At 35.7% G+C, this 16,168-nt stretch overlaps 1 protein-coding gene across 2 annotated transcripts in view; it reads left to right on the forward strand.

Annotated features, from left to right (window-relative positions):
- VWA8 (von Willebrand factor A domain containing 8) overlaps positions 1-16,168 on the forward strand; it is a 345,450-nt gene that overhangs the window by 238,222 nt on the left and 91,060 nt on the right. For both annotated transcript variants that reach the window (XM_059041719.2, XM_067016182.1), the window contains one exon: positions 3,690-3,894. In XM_059041719.2, coding sequence (XP_058897702.1) covers positions 3,690-3,894 — 205 coding nt within the window. The remainder of the gene's footprint in view (positions 1-3,689; positions 3,895-16,168) is intronic.

Genomic DNA, 16,168 nt, shown 5'->3' on the forward strand with positions numbered 1-16,168 from the left:
CGTGCCGCATGGCATGCGGGATCTTAGTTCCCTGACCAGGGATCAAACCCATGCCCCGTGCAGTGGAAGCACGGTGCCTTAACCACTGGACCACCAGGGAATTCCCTGTTCTGCATTCTTTTTTTTTTTTTTTTTTTTTTTTTTGCGGTATGCGGGCCTCTCACTGTTGTGGCCTCTCCCGTTGCGGAGCACAGGCTCCGGACGCGCAGGCCTAGCAGCCATGGCTCACGGGCTTAGTTGCTCCGCGGCATGTGGGATCTTCCCGGACCAGGGCACGAACCCGTGTCTCCTGCATCGGCAGGCGGATTCTCAACCACTGCGCCACCAGGGAAGCCCTGTTCTGCATTCTTTACTGCCATTTTTACTTTCATTTTGGAAAAATGTTCAAATGTTACCTAGGTATAAGTCTAACAGCCTTCAAGCCTTCATTTCTCCTTTTTGATCTGTCCTAATGATAAATTTTTTTGAAACAGCATTTTTTAGTACAGCCAAAATTTTCATGTTTATTAACTCCGTATATTAGTTTTCTGAGGTAAATGTATTCAAGCTGTCAAAGGAATTTAAATAGCATTGGTTTAATATTGTTTTTAAATATGTAACTGAGCATCTACCATTGTGAAGGCTATACAGTAGCCAAAGGATTCCAGAGATTTGGAATGGAACTCATTACCACTGGCTGCTTTTATTACTGTTCAGCAGTGGAAGCAAAGCATTCAAAATAACTAGACTAAGGGTATAAAAGGAGAAACAATGATGCTCTGTCTCTTCCTTGACGTCTACACATGTGTCCTCACCTGTAGCCCATCCCTTTCTGGATGCATCCATGCCTGATCTCCGTTTCTCAACCTAAGTGTGTGCCTGCTTTTGTATAGATTGATGTCACATCCCCTCCTAACATGTACTCCCTCACAGGCAACTGAGGCCTCACAAAGGCTCACAAAGGCTCACCCAAAATCCTGGGGAAAGGAGCCTGGAGAGGCTTCCAATGTCAGAGGAAGGCCAGCTATACCTGTCACTCACCCAAACGTCACCAGACCTCCTGTTGACCCACGCCTCCAACTCCCAGAAGAAAATCGCTCAGCATGACAGTACAAAATAACTCAGAAACAGTTTCATTTCTTAGGACCTTTTAGTCAGGTTCAAGAAATATGAAGAATAAAAGTATTATCCAAAGAAATAGATTTACTTGTTCCAACATATATAAGAATGCCTTCTTGGAGCATCTTAATGTGTCAGTTTAATGAAAAATAGCTTTTCATCATTTGGGGGAATTTCTTATCCCATTGTATGTTCATTAAAACATACTATTAGTTCAAGTAGCAAAAGAAAAGAACAACTTTTTTTTTTACATTTCTAACGCATAATGATTTTTTTCAGTATTTCTCTTAATTTCTCCCTAATTGGCCCTAGCTTTTTATTTCAGTGCTTTTCTCTGTTAACTTTCTGTATGAACCATATGTTATACCTGCCATAGAAGTAACATCTGGAAGGGCAGCTATATATATTCAGCCAGTGCCAGCTGATCACCCTACTTCATTTATTTAGTGCTGTGCTGTCCAGTAGAAATAGAATGTCAGCCATATATGTAATTTTATGTTCTTAGTAGTCACATTAGAAAAGTAAAAAAAGAAACAGGTGAAATTACCTTTAATAGTGTTTTATTTAACCCATTATTTTTAAAGTATTACTATTTTGAAATGTATTCAATATAAACATTTTAATAATACTTGACATTCCTTTTTTCTTCTGAGTCTTTGAAACCCAGCATGTATTTTACATTTACAGAACATCTCAATTTGGACTTGCCATATTTCAAATGCCACGTGGTTTAGAGTCTGTTCGTTATCATTATATCCTGAGTCTCTCTTGAGATTAACTATTGCCGTTTTTGGCGTATGTGTAATCCAAGGGAACAACCCATCTGGATTTCAGTTTTGTTGCTGGTTGCTTAAATTTAGTATTTTGCTAGATAGCAGGAATTTTCCATTTGATGGCTAACTTCAAATAATAGAAAACACAGTAAAACTATATGTGACTGCAGGGCCAAAAGGAATACATCCCTTTCACTCTCAGTAAAATGTGAGTATTATTCCTCAAATTTTTGTATTATTTGCATTTGTAAAATGATACTAATTAGCTCTGATATACAGGAGTATATAAATCTGGGCTTCACTCTACTATAATTCTATGTGTTCCTTAAAGACTATGTTATTATATATAATGGGAATGTGCATTTTTTTTAAAAAAAGGTGAAGAAAAGATTCTAGACCTAGTGTGCGAGTTGTAGTAATATGTGATATCTTCAAGCACATTTTTGACGTACTGAAGAAATTGCCCCTGTAAATTTAAGTTTCACGGTGGAGAGTTAAAAAAGCAACCAGTAGGTACTGTGCTCAAGTAGAATCATACATATTAAGCACTTGTGGCAGAATTTCAAACATCATAGGTGGAGAAATTTCATTACTCTTAAGTAGCCCTTTACTTCACCATCTGTACCTACTAATTCTTTTCCTAAGGCAAATATTTGTTGAGAGATCACCATGAGATGAATCCTGGATTATATCAAATGTTACCTTTGTTGAGTCCTTCGAGTACTGTAAAGTAGTTCTGACACACTTCTTCCATCCTACTGTTTTTGTTCTTTTCATATAAACATTTTCTAATACTTCCATATTCCACAATGGCTGGCTTTGTCACTCTGTGTTCAGTATCTACTAAGGCAGACTGATGAAAAGGCTAAAGTCGCCTTGATTTATTCTTTAGTATATTATAAGAATTTACCCACTATGTAGTAGTTTTGTGGTTCTCACAAATCTACATTGATAGTGTATTATGTTTTTATTATCTATTAGATCATCCCTTTAGACCATTTATTTCATACAGAAAATATCAGATGTATTTAGAGAGTCAACACTGGTCATTAGAATTTATAATCTGTGTTTCTTTTGTAGAGTGAAAGCTATACTGACGTAAAGGAAGTGTGCAGTTGACTCTTATAGGCAAAAGTTGCATTCCTAGAAATGACGATTTCTGATATACAATATCAGAAATAGGTATATGTATGAAATATATAATACAAGAAATATATAAATTCTTTATTATAAATCCATATAACTTTCTAAGTTAGAAAAGGCAAAATATTAAATATAAATGCAATTAAATCACATAAACAAGACATCAGTTTCAGCACTGACCTTAGACCCCTAAGGAGTGTGTCCAGAGCTGAGGGTATGTGAGGTGTCAGTTGGTTTAGAGTTTCTTTCTTCCTGACAGTGAATGCTAATGTCATTTGGATCTACAAATACAGGAATATGTAAATAACCAGTAAATAACTATGTGTTTTTTCCTTACATGTGGATCTGTTGGTATCTTATCTTTTAACTGTGCTTACTATTAGAATGTTTTTTTAAAGCATTACTTTTCTTACTGAAGTCTAGTTAATTTACAATGTTGCGTTAGTTTCAAGTGTAAGCAAAGTGATTCACATATACATATATATATATATTCTTTTTCAGATTCTTTTCCATTATAGGTTATTACAAGATATTGAGTATAGTTCCCTGTGCTGTACAGTAGGTCCTTGTTGTTTAACTGTGAGAATTCTTTGCAGGAAGTTTAATGAACTTAAATCAGGTTAAACTAACTTCATCACTTGGACTTCACTGGTTGAACACTGATTTCTTTTGCAGATCAGACTTTCTCTCACCATATACCACGTGGCTATCTACTATCTCGGACACAGATGCACTGCTGGCTGAGTGGGGCAAAGGTGGCGTTGTCACTGTTGATATGGGAGGGCGCATCCGGCTTTGGGAAACTGGACTGGAACATCTGCAGCGGTCACTTATGGAATGGAGAAACATGGTTGGACAAGAAGGTGACAGACTTATGCAGGTACCACTTGAATTGACCTTACCTCTTAAGGGTACACATTCAGTTATAAATTCATTCATTTAGTTGCAAATGCCACAGTCATGGAAACTCCCGGCCCAGTGACTCAAATGTAGTTTACTTAAATAGCTAAAATAATTTGGGGACTCATAATAGAAAAAGACAGATCTATCCTTCTAGATAGTGAACAAGTAAAATTGTGCCTTTTTTGTCCGTCAGTGCTTAAATAGATAGGTTCCTCACCTCACAACATGCAAATACAATCATCAACTTTTATTTTTTTAACCTTAAGCGTTAATCAGTTTCCAGCACCACCTTTGCATCTGTTCTCACTTCTGCCGTTATCGTCAGCATCGCCCCATGCTACCAAGGAAACAGAAGTACTGAGCATCTAAAATGCAGCGCATTCCTATAAGGCCAAAACGTTTAGACTAGAGAAGATAAGAATTATGCGTCCAACAGCGATGTGTTTTTACCAACCTCCTTATTTCCAGAGAATGGAAGTTTAGCAGTCATAATAAGTAGACCCAACCCTGCACTAGAAAGAAATATGGGAACAGGTCACCACAGAGGGAGGAAGTTCCACAGCTCCGGAAATGGCTCAGTCACCCACTAATCTAGTTGCTGCCTGGAACTAATGTGAGCAGTGAGGAAGGCTGTGTACCCATAAATACTAAACCGTATTATAAAAGGATTTATTTTATCTGTAATTTATTTATTTTAACTTTTAGAGGAAAACTTCTTTGTTTACATTTCATTTTTATCCAGAAAAAAGAAAGGTAGGTTCCTGCCAACTGGGTTGCTCTGTGAAGAACCAGTTAACAAGATAAGAAATTTCTACAAACTACTCCATTGATATCTGATTAATAATTACTATTTTCTGTGGTTATTTTTGTGATATTCCTTAGAGAAAAAAAAATATGTGTGTGTGTGTGTGTATTTGTAAATGAGTAATACATATTCCTAGATTATAGGAACATTTTGAAAATCGCAAACCAATATAGGCCAGCAGCCCCAAATCCTTTTGAAAGGGTATGAGTATATTAATTTAATTAAGCTAAAACAAATGTATTACTCTAAAATAAACATGTCATTAAGTGCAGTGGATCTATCACAGTAACAGACTGAATTTTGGTCACTATCCATAACAGTAATTAGAAAATTAATTAACTATGGTTCTGCTTCTTTCATTATTCTGAAGATTAGTTTCTTCTCCCTTTGAATTAAGCTCCTCTTTTCATTACAGTAATTGATGCCTAATAGTAAGTACTATTGTGTTTGAATTTCTTATATTTTATTTCAATTTCTCATGTGTTATAACAAGGTTATAACAATTAAGTTTATCTTTCACAACAGAACTTTTAAAAGGAGTGTCACTCGTGATTTTGATAACGGGTCTTCACTGGTACAAAAATTAACCCCTATTTGTGTTTTAACCATGTAACTCTCCTCTTCCCAGTGACTTTCCTGCCTCTGTTGTACATCTATGTATCTCCAGCTCTTAGCATGATGATTGGTACACAGTAGACAAATATGCTTGTTTATACTCATATATATGAAATTGAAGCTTTTTGACAACAAATGAAATTCTTTTTACTGTCTCAGTTTATCAGGTGTAACTGAATAAGTATTGAATGAATATATATAGTTTCTAAGTTAGAAATGAACAGAAATATAGTATCTAAAAAAAAAAAAAAAAGAAATATGGTATCTAACATCTCAAAAATAATCAAAATACTCCGCTATATTATACAAGGCAGTATCTGATCCTTCCACAAACCAAACATTTTCTAGGAAGTGTATAACTTTATGTCTCCAGTTCAAAGTGCAGCTCTAATAGAAATAAGACTTATTCAGTAATAAAGTTACATAATTCAGAATTGAATGATAGTTCCATTTGTAAAATTAGAATGTTAGAATGTTATCTAACATTCTCCTTCCATCTCTGATGTTCCTGATCCATTTTGTTGATATTGAAAATATACACTTACATACATACTCAAACTGAGAAACAAAGTATGAGCATATATCTTTATGTCTAAACAGACAGAATTCATTGTCCAAATAATCTGCCGTTGTTGTAATTTTTGGTCACATCTCTCCTCTTCCTTCTCACTGCTTGGTAAATAATGAGACAGCATACTTAATTGCTTTTATTTAGACCAGCTTATGTTACTATTTACAAGTAGTTTGTACAACCAAATCTAAATATGAATCATTCCAGGAGCAATGGTAATAACAAGCAAAAATGTGTCTTTTACAGCTACCTTCCTAATCAATCCTTCAACCTACTCCTCATTTATGGACCCTTTATTCAACATAGGTCTGCGCCTGATTTGGGCTCTTGGAAAATACCTTCCATAGAGGTACTGAGAAAAAATGGGTTCTCAGAACCATATCACTTGCTGACTGCCAGCAGCTTCCCTGTCAATGGCAGAGTAACCTGATCTCCATCTAGTGGCCAAATGGACTTACTTTACATCATAGAAATTAAAAGGCCTGGTTTACACTCCAGTAGTTTGAGGCAGCCTCAGACCTGCTGTTAGGGGAGGTTTATACAAGCCTCTTCGGCGGTTCCTATTGGTCATGAGATGCTCCTTTAGGTCAACAGTGAAGGCCAGGCAGAAAATCTGCCATGCCATTCACCACTTATTGACCCCCATCTTTCCCTGATTCCTTTGCCTGGTGTCAAAAGAACTGTTTAATGTTTAGATAAACTCTGTCAGTTACATGTTTTATCCCTATCCTTTATGACTTCGCTACATTTCAGCCTTCTTGAGGTATTAGCTTTGAAGCCATTGTTGCTTTGAATTTCTGTTTTTGTTTAATGTATTCATTGATAGTTTTCTTTAATGAGTACAGCTTGCAAGAGAGTATTTTTTGAGCTTCATATAAAATGTGTTCATTAATTTTACATGCTTTGATAGGAACATGTGTTTTTCTTATAGTAAACAACTGTAACAACAAACTCAAAGTATCACTATAACTGTAGTCTAAGAATCCATTATTAAGAATTCATATTTACTACTTTTAGACTCGATACTTTCAGAAGCACAGGTTAATTATAAGCAAAATTTTTCTGACTAGGTTTTATAGTATTCACTATAAAGCATAGTTTTCATATTTTTATTTAGTTACATTTGGATTCCTCCCAAGAAGCCTACACCACAGTTTTCCTCAGAAATCAAATCATCTTCTCTAAAAAGCTCCTGATGACTCTTCTTGTGGGAGCAAAAAGGCTAAAGGATTACAGTTTTCAAATGTTATTGTCTAATTACAATAAACTAATCAGAAACTAAATCCTTCATATATTACTCATAGACTCTCTTTGAGGCCTTTGAATAATACTTCCTTAACTGTATACTTTAAAGCTTGATAGAATCTTTGAAACAGTGTGGGACTGGAACTTATTGATCTTTATAGTTAAGATAGTTCCTGGTACACAGTAGATACAGTAAATATTGAAAACAGAGAGAGGCATAGACAAAAATACATAGAAAAGATAACCAGTTTATACTAAGCACCTCTAATCTTTCAAAGAAGATATTCTAGGAATATGAGTAAATGTCATTTGCTGTACTTTGGTAATGAGGCCTAGCCTTTTCTTTAACTACACATCCAACGCTTATGATTTTTTTTAAGAATGTTAAGGCCCACTTCCAGTTTTGGAAACCACAAGATTATTTAATTGGTACTCTATTAGTAAATTTAGTTTTTGACTCTACAAGCTACATTATCTCCAGATCTTCTGTGAAAGTTTGCAATTCTTTGTTCTTCTTAAGGAGCATAGTCCACTCTTGTACTTCACTCTTAGCTTTGGTCAGCAATTCTGAAAACACTTAACGGTCTGATTAAGTGGCTCATTGTTATAGAGTGATACACCTTTTATAGGACTGTTATACGTACATATATCTTTGGGAATCTTCCTTGGCCCAGAAAGGCAATACTTCTTAAAATTTTTGTTTATAATTTCCCACCATATCTCCTAGTGATATATCAGTAGAAGTGGTTTTCATCAAGATGGTCTAGCTATTTGCCTATGTGGTAACACTTGGGCAATGCCTCTAATGATTTTTGCTTTGTTTATTGCTGTTAGAGAAATCCCAACCACAGAAATTCATTTTGAATCTAGACTTTGAATAAGGTTTTCAGTCTTACCTAATGAAAATGCAAGATCCCCTGGAGGGTGTACTACCCCGTAGTGTGCTGACAGCCCAGCTCTCTGGCAGGTGGGGGGCAGTTTACAATGTTTGCCAGTTTTCAGTATAAATACTCCCTCCATGGCTGATTTAAAGCTACCAAAGGTTAACAATCTACTCACAAAGTCTCTGAATATTTAGCAAGCATCTCTCGTAATCTAGTACAATCCGGTTCCAGCATGCCCCTGGCTTGATTAAGCCTTTAACTAACTCCCCAAGGAGAATTATGACAGTTACCTGACTGCAACGTCCTTCAGAAATAAGACAATGGAAATGTGGATAAGAAGAGAGAAAGGCAAAAGAAAAGGGAAAGAGGTACTGAGAGCACAGATAAGATGGTGTCATGATATCTCTGGGAGATGTGGAAGCCTACAGTTGTCCCAATTACAGATTAGCAATGCTCTTCTTGAACAAAGAATTCAATTTGAGGAAAGAATAGGAGAGAAGTCTATACTCAAGTGGGATTTAACACTCATGGGTTCGTGCATAAGGGCCTCCTTTCTTATAAACTCTTTCAGAAGGAAATTGCCAGTCGATTTTTACATCCCTCCAGAAGTAATGCTTCCATTGGATCACAAATTTGTCAGTAATTGCTAAATGTAACTGAAATTAAATCAGCAGCCACCTTCCCAAGACAAGCAAATCAACAAGTTTACGAGTTTAAAGAGGCCATGAGTTTTCATTAAACTTTTGTGCATACCCAACAAAAAAGATAACCGTAAAAATTATGACAATCATGGGTATTAGAGTTTTAAAGTAATATTAAAAATAGAAATATCATTTAGCTTTTACATTTTAGAAAAGGCCTAAACTTAGGTAATTGCTTTTCAAATCATCAGCAGCAGAAATATTTCAACTCCTTTCTCTCATGACAGACCTTAAGATCATTATTTTATATACTATATCCCCATTGCATACTGCTTGACAATATAATCAGCAAGTAAAGAAGTAATCTTAGTAATATTTATTTAAAGTATAAGGAAAACAAATTAATTCTGTAATATATCAGTTATAAATTGAGATATCAAATGCAATGAATATGTTGACAGTCAATGGCTCTAGAATTTTTGTGGTTCTAAGCTCATTATCTATAACCAGCACATCCCAATGGCTACAGAAATAAAACCTTGCTGTTATATTTATAGAGAAAATTTTAATTTTATTTATAAGTGGTATAGCCTATTGTCTAAGAGCATGAAATTTTAAGTGGTCAAACCCAGGTTCAAATCCACGTACCACTTTTTAAGTGATCTTCAGCAAATTACTCATTCTTTCTAATTTTCACTTTCCAGTCATAATATAAAGACAATACCAGTGTACTTTACAAGTTGTTGTAAGAATGAAATGCATTCATACTTGGCACAAAGTATTTAGTAAACAAATAAAAATTAGAAACTCAGAAGTTAGGTAATATTGGGCTACAGAATTCTTTAACACTTACATGGAAACAAAGGCAAATTAAAAGGAAGCAGTGTTACCCAAACACCTAATATTACATCATGACCAAGTGAGTTACATAATTCATCATCTGTCTTAGTGTTGAAAGTGAGCTTTGCTTATAATCCTGTTTAGGAAAAGTTTTGTCAGGCCCAAAAAAGGAATTGAAAAAAATGGTCTGGGCCTAAACTTGTCAGCTTGAAGAAAAGCAGGAAATCAATGATAGGACAATTGTCAGCAGAGGATTATAGTGTTTAGCCTTATTCAAAAGACAAATTAGCACAGGACCAAAAAACACACAGTGAAATATACATCATCTCTAGCCTGAGTCCTGAGAACAGTAAAGAGCAAGCCAAATTTGGAGCTGTCTTTCCTAGTTTTTCTGTATACAGTGTTCTTTTGTCTCTATAACATTCTAAAAATGTCTCTCTTTTTATTTTCTGTTTCCTTACAAGGTCAGGCCACAAGTGCCATCTCTAACCTCTCCCTTTTTTTAATAGTTCCACCCATTCTTACATTTATTTATTTAATTAACATACGTTGATCACCTAGACTCACTAGGATAAAGAATAAATAAGAGACAGGTACAGACCCAGGGAACTTACAGTCAAGTAGCGCTATAACCAAATAAACTATGGTGCAGTGTGGTGAAGAAAGTGATGGAAGCATGATTAAGGAACCGGAGGACAGCAAAGAATACTTAACTCTATCTTTGGAAGTGGTTTTAAGATAAAATAATACCTGAATCTGGTTTTTATGGGAGGGGAAAGGGACTCCTGACAAATCGAAAACAGGTTTAGTTTTGCCTCTTACCAAAATCCCAGTAAGAAAACAATAAAGGATCAAAAAAGGTACAAAAACCACAAGGACAAAGAGAATTAGAGATGCAACAACACTTTGGAGGATTAAAAAATACGTGTGTAGGTGATGACTGAGTTAGTGACTGGAGAGAACTAAAACCCTAAAATTCCTCTGCGGGGGAGACGCAAGCTTTACTCTGTGGAAGCCCATAAAGCATCAGGACTTGAAGACACCATGTTCCAAAGAAGGTTAAAGTACAGGGCAGCACTGAAAATTGGAAGATTAGTTGAAAGCCTATATAGAGGCCATTGAGAAATACAGATTTTCTCCTCCATCTTAACACCTGGGCAGCCGGCTCTCCTCTACCCTTGCAAGAGACGGGAGCCACAATGGAGATCTGCACAGTTTAAGACAGGAGTGAGACCGTATAGCCAACAAGAAGGTAAAGTGAAAGTCTGCTTTCCTTATTTAGATCTCATGAAACTGGCATCCATATTTATATCCCTTAAGCAGGAGATTCAGAAAATCCTTTCTGGAAACTGACATGCCCAAGAGAAAAAGCCTTTCTTTTTTTCACTTTTTTTTTTTAAGGAAAAATTTTTTAATTTGTTTTCTTATCATTTTGAGTCAATATACACAAATAATACAGTCTATAGGATGAAACAATCATTCTTGAGATACATTAAGTTTATAAGGAGTTAAGTAAAAATGTACTAACATACAAAATTACATTAAAATTAGTACATTGCTTATCCATAGGAAAGCTTGTATCCTATCAAGTGATTTTTTTAAAACTTTTTATTTGAGTATAGTTGATTTACAATGTTGTGTTAGTTTCAGGTGTACAGCAAAGTGAATCAGTTATAAATACACATATATCCACTCTTTTTTAGATTCTTTTCCCATATAAGCCATTACAGAGTATTGAGTAGAGTTCCCTGTGCTATACAGTAGGTCCTTATTAGTTATCTATATAGTAGTATGTATATGTCAATCCCAATCTCCCAATTTATTCCTACCTCCTCCTACCCCCAGTAACCATAAGTTTGTTTTCTACATCTGTGACTCTAGAGAAAAGCCTTTCTGATGCTGACATTTGGAAATTTCTCCCTACTAGCCTTACAAGAAGACCCACTTGTTGGCAAGCCCTACTTTATGCAAAAACAAAAAACAAAAATTTCAATCTACTTTTTAATGCCTTATTCTTAAATATTAATGGATAGCCTCTTATATAAAAGATGGAAGTCAAAACAAATGAACAGAGTAATAGAGATGATACAGAAAGCAGAAAAGCATTTCACAAAGTGATAATTGATATTCTCAGAGAGGTAAGAGAAAATATTATAAAACAGAAACATAGTGCTATTTTAACATAGTAACCTTCAAAGAATAAGAACGATCTCTTGGAAATTAAAAAGTAGTAGCAGAAATAAATTAATAAAAGGGATTGGACATTAGGGAACTCTCCCAAAAGACAAAGAAATTGAAAATAGAAGAGAGAAGATAAGTCTTATCTGACTAATAAGAATTCCAGAAAGAGAAAATGAAAGGGCAGGAAATGACCCAAAAAGTAATTTAAGAAAATTTCACTAAACTACAGGACAGATGTTCTATTTAATAACTGGAAAATAAATACCCTCATGCATACACCCCAAAGTATATTCACTTGAAATTTTAGAACCCTGTGGGTAAAGAGACAAAGCTGAAAACTTATAAGTTGAGGGAAGTGGGAAACAGGTTATATAAAATGTACTATAAATCCTAATAGCATTAGGCTTCTCCACAGCAGCATTGGAAGCTAAAGGGAAAATTATTTCCAACCGAGAATTTTATACCCAACCAAAGCTATTAATCAAATATGACGGTAGACTAAAAACATTATTAAACATGCAAATCTCAAAAAACTTTCATTCTTTATACAAAAGGGGGAATAAATCAAGAAAGAGGAAGAAAGGGTGGAAAGAGTGGTCTTATCCAGGGAAGAGGCAAAGGTAATTCCCAGCACGATCATGAAAGGATGTTCTAGAATAACAGCTGTGTCTGAAAACAACTACTTCAAAGCAAAGTGGGAAAACAGGGTTCCAGAAAGAATAGATGTCTTGAGGGGAAAAAAAGGAGCTGGTAATGTGATAGAATAACTATATTGAGAGAATTTTACAGCTCTGCTGGAGAATTTCGGGAACAATTAGTGAGAGATAAATAAAGTAAAGCTAAGAATTAGTAAAGAGTACATATTAGTGGGAAAAATGAAAAATTATATACAATAATAGTATGTAATAGTATATATAACTATATAGTAATATGTATTATTATAATTAGAAATATATAGTAATATATAGTAACATATATTATTGCATATAGTAATATAGTACCATATAATAGTAATAATAAAGTAAACAATATTGATTTAACTAAAGTTTATGATGGCCCTCTATTAGGATGATAAGGGGAAGGAACATGAGTAATGTATGTTCTAGGTAAGATAGGTGAAATAATCCTTACCTTTCATAGTAGGAAGTCAATAGGTAATGTCTGAAACTTAAAAATAAAGAGGATGTAAGAACATTATTTAGAAATATGAAGGTAAATAGTAGGAGACATAGTAAGCAGAGTTGAAGTGGCTGGCGACCTTTGGGGAGTGGGAATTGGGGGGTGAAGATGGTGGAGCTCGAGGTTGCTGTTTTTGTTATACATCTTGTAGTACTATTTGGCTTATTAAACTATTTACATTTATTACTTGATAAAAATTAAAATTTGGTTTAGAATAATAACAAGTGGGAATTCACCAGGTAAATAAGAGGAATAAGAGTAGCCATGAAACAAAGATTTCATTTAACTCATCTTTGGATCCTAGACACTTGAAAATAGACCTGAAGAAACTGGTTAATTTTCCTTATTTCACTTTGAAATGACTCAAGAGTACTAGTTATGAATGAGATGGAGTAAGCACACACTTACCGTGTCTTTTCCACTGAATTCAGCAATAAAATCTGGACAGGATACATTGAGCAACTATTTGAGGTCTCTGAAAAAGAAGTGATAGCACATGGATTGAGGAAGACCAGAATTTGAACTACCATTGAACTAGATGTGTTTCTCCTTTTCCTCCAGTCTCCTGGTCTTGACTCAAGGCCGTCTGAAAAGGAAGTGGGTACTCTCAGCGAACTAGAAATAGAAGAGAACTTCTTCAGCCTAACAAAAGGCATCCGCAAAAGCCCTACAGCTAGCAACATATTTATTGGTGAAAGACTGAGTGCTTTCCCCCGAAGATTGGGAATAAGGCAGGAACAACCACACCCATACACCCATCACTCCTGTTCAACATCAGACTGAAAGTCCTAGCCAGCGCAACAACAAGAAAAATAAGTTAAAGTATACAGATTGGAAAGGAAGAAATAAAACTGTCACTATTTGTAGACAACATAATTGCCTACCTAGAAAATCCCACAGAATGTACCAAAAAAAAAGCAAATAACACCCAAAATAAACCAAGTCTTTCAACTAATAGGTGAGTTTAGCAAGGTCCAAAATTAATCATATTTCTATATCCTAGCAATTAATAATTAAAAACCAAAATTTTAAAATATATATACCATTTACATACAGTTCCACCTAAAAATGAAATACTTAGGTATAAATTTAACAAGGCATGTATAGGATATATATGCTGAATACTACAAAACACTAGTGAAAGAAACCAAAGATTTAAGTGAAAGGAGAGTTCACAGATTAGAATTCTCAACATAATACAGATGTCGATTCTCTCCAAATTGATTTGGAGAGTTCCAACCAGAATCCCAGTAGGATTTTTTTTATAGCAGTAAGAAGCTGACTCTAAAATATATATGGAACAAAAATACTCAAAACAATTTTTTAAAAGAATAAAGTTAGAGGAATCATACTACACAATTTTAAGATTTACCATAAAACTACAATAATCAGGATGGTATGATGTTAGCAAAAGGACAAACACATAAACCAATGGAATAGACTAGAGTAGTCAGAAAGTGACCCAGAGACATATGGCCGATTGATTTTCAACAAAGGTGCCAAAGCAGTTTAATGAAAGGATAACCTTTTCAACAAATGGTGCTGGAACAATTGGACATCTATAGCCAACATGAAAAAAACCCGTTAATTTTAAAAATAAAAATAAGAAAATAAAATGACTCAGTGGCTGCCAAACCAGGAATAATAGTAGTTGACTACAGTAAATGGCACCTGCCATGTCATCTTTCATTGTTGCATTAAGTGGAGAATGTAAAGCTAATTCCAAATCTTAAAAACTCCGAAGGTAAAGAACGCTAATTTGTTTAGAGAGTTTTTAAAAAAAACAAGTCTTAACCTTTGGTATATTTGGGGGGTAAGAGAATGCTCCAGGGATGTAATTCACAGATGGAGAAACTCAAGCTCCGAGAAATTAAGCAAGTGGACCAAGGTCACAGGGCTAGTAAGTGGCAGAGTCAATGGTTCTGTAATGTGTGCTCTTTAACCACCATGCACTCCGGCCCTGGCAGCTTTATCAACTTTCACCCTTTAGTCAGCTATCCAGGGTGCCCTCCGCCTGCCAAAACCTGAGAATGCCAGTGGAGTTAAAACTAGGCATTTGTCTCTGTATAATCCCATCAGATCATGTTGGTTCCCATGGAAGTCAGGAGTCGAGGAATATTTTACAGCTCTGTGGCAAACAGTAATAAGAATCTTTCTTGGGTACTCTTTTTTTTTTTTTTTTTTGCGGCATGCGGGCCTCTCACTGTTGTGGCCTCTCCCGTTGCGGAGCACAGGCTCCGGACGCGCAGGCTCAGCGGCCATGGCTCACGGGCTTAGTTGCTCCGCGGTATGTGGGATCTTCCCGGACCAGGGCACGAACCCGTGTCTCCTGCATCGGCAGGCGGATTCTCAACCACTGCGCCACCAGGGAAGCCCTTTCTTGGGTACTCTTTAATGTTAACGGTAGAAAACAGAATTCTGAGTGATTCTTACGCCATTTCTTAAATCCCTCACACTCTTTCTTTGGATAAATAAATAAAATAGGTTAAAATGCTGCAAAATTTCCATGTTGTTCAGGTGAACAAGGTAGCAGGATCTGAACTTGGTTTCTAGAAGAGCAAGCCTGGAGAGGGGTAATGACGATCACAGGTGTGGGGTGGGAGGGTATGATTCAATGCGGAGAAGAGTGGATTGACTGGGTAGCCATCATCACCACGAAACACCTTACCATTGTGTAGCAATGATCTCATCAACCTTTCCTTTTCCAGCGCTAATGATTAACTCTGAGGACTCTTTCATCTCTGTTTTAAAAATGGGACGTCGAAAGACAGGACCCACCCATAAATACAGCTTATCCTCAAGGATGTAGGTGAATCACTGTGGAATGTTTAGAGGAAAACTGGTGTCTCTCAAGTTAAAAAGGGTGATGGTCAGTTCCAGTCACCTGTGAAAACAGTAGTGCTGTGATTGTGAGAAGGCAAGATTCCCAAATGTTTACCTGTCTCAATGTCAGTTTTAAAAAGTGTTTGTGATAAGATATAGAGAACACACTAGTGGTTACCAGTGGTGAGGAGGGGCAAGAGAGGGCTGGAGGAGAGAGAGGTACAAACTGTTGGGTTTAAGATAGGCTCAAGGATGTATTGTACAACACAGGAACATAGCCAATATTTTGTAATAACTGTAAATGGAAAGTAATCTTTTAAAATTATATAAAATTGAAAGTTAATAAAATCTTAACGTGTTTGTGATAAAGCAAAAGAACATCAAAGAAAGCAGAGGTCAGGTGGCACAGAGAAAAATAAAGAAACTCCATCATTCCTTTTGTGACAGATAGGTTATGTTAAATCTGT

The sequence above is a fragment of the Kogia breviceps genome, chromosome 16, assembly GCF_026419965.1.
Source record: "Kogia breviceps isolate mKogBre1 chromosome 16, mKogBre1 haplotype 1, whole genome shotgun sequence".
NCBI classification, from domain to species: Eukaryota; Metazoa; Chordata; class Mammalia; order Artiodactyla; family Physeteridae; genus Kogia; species Kogia breviceps.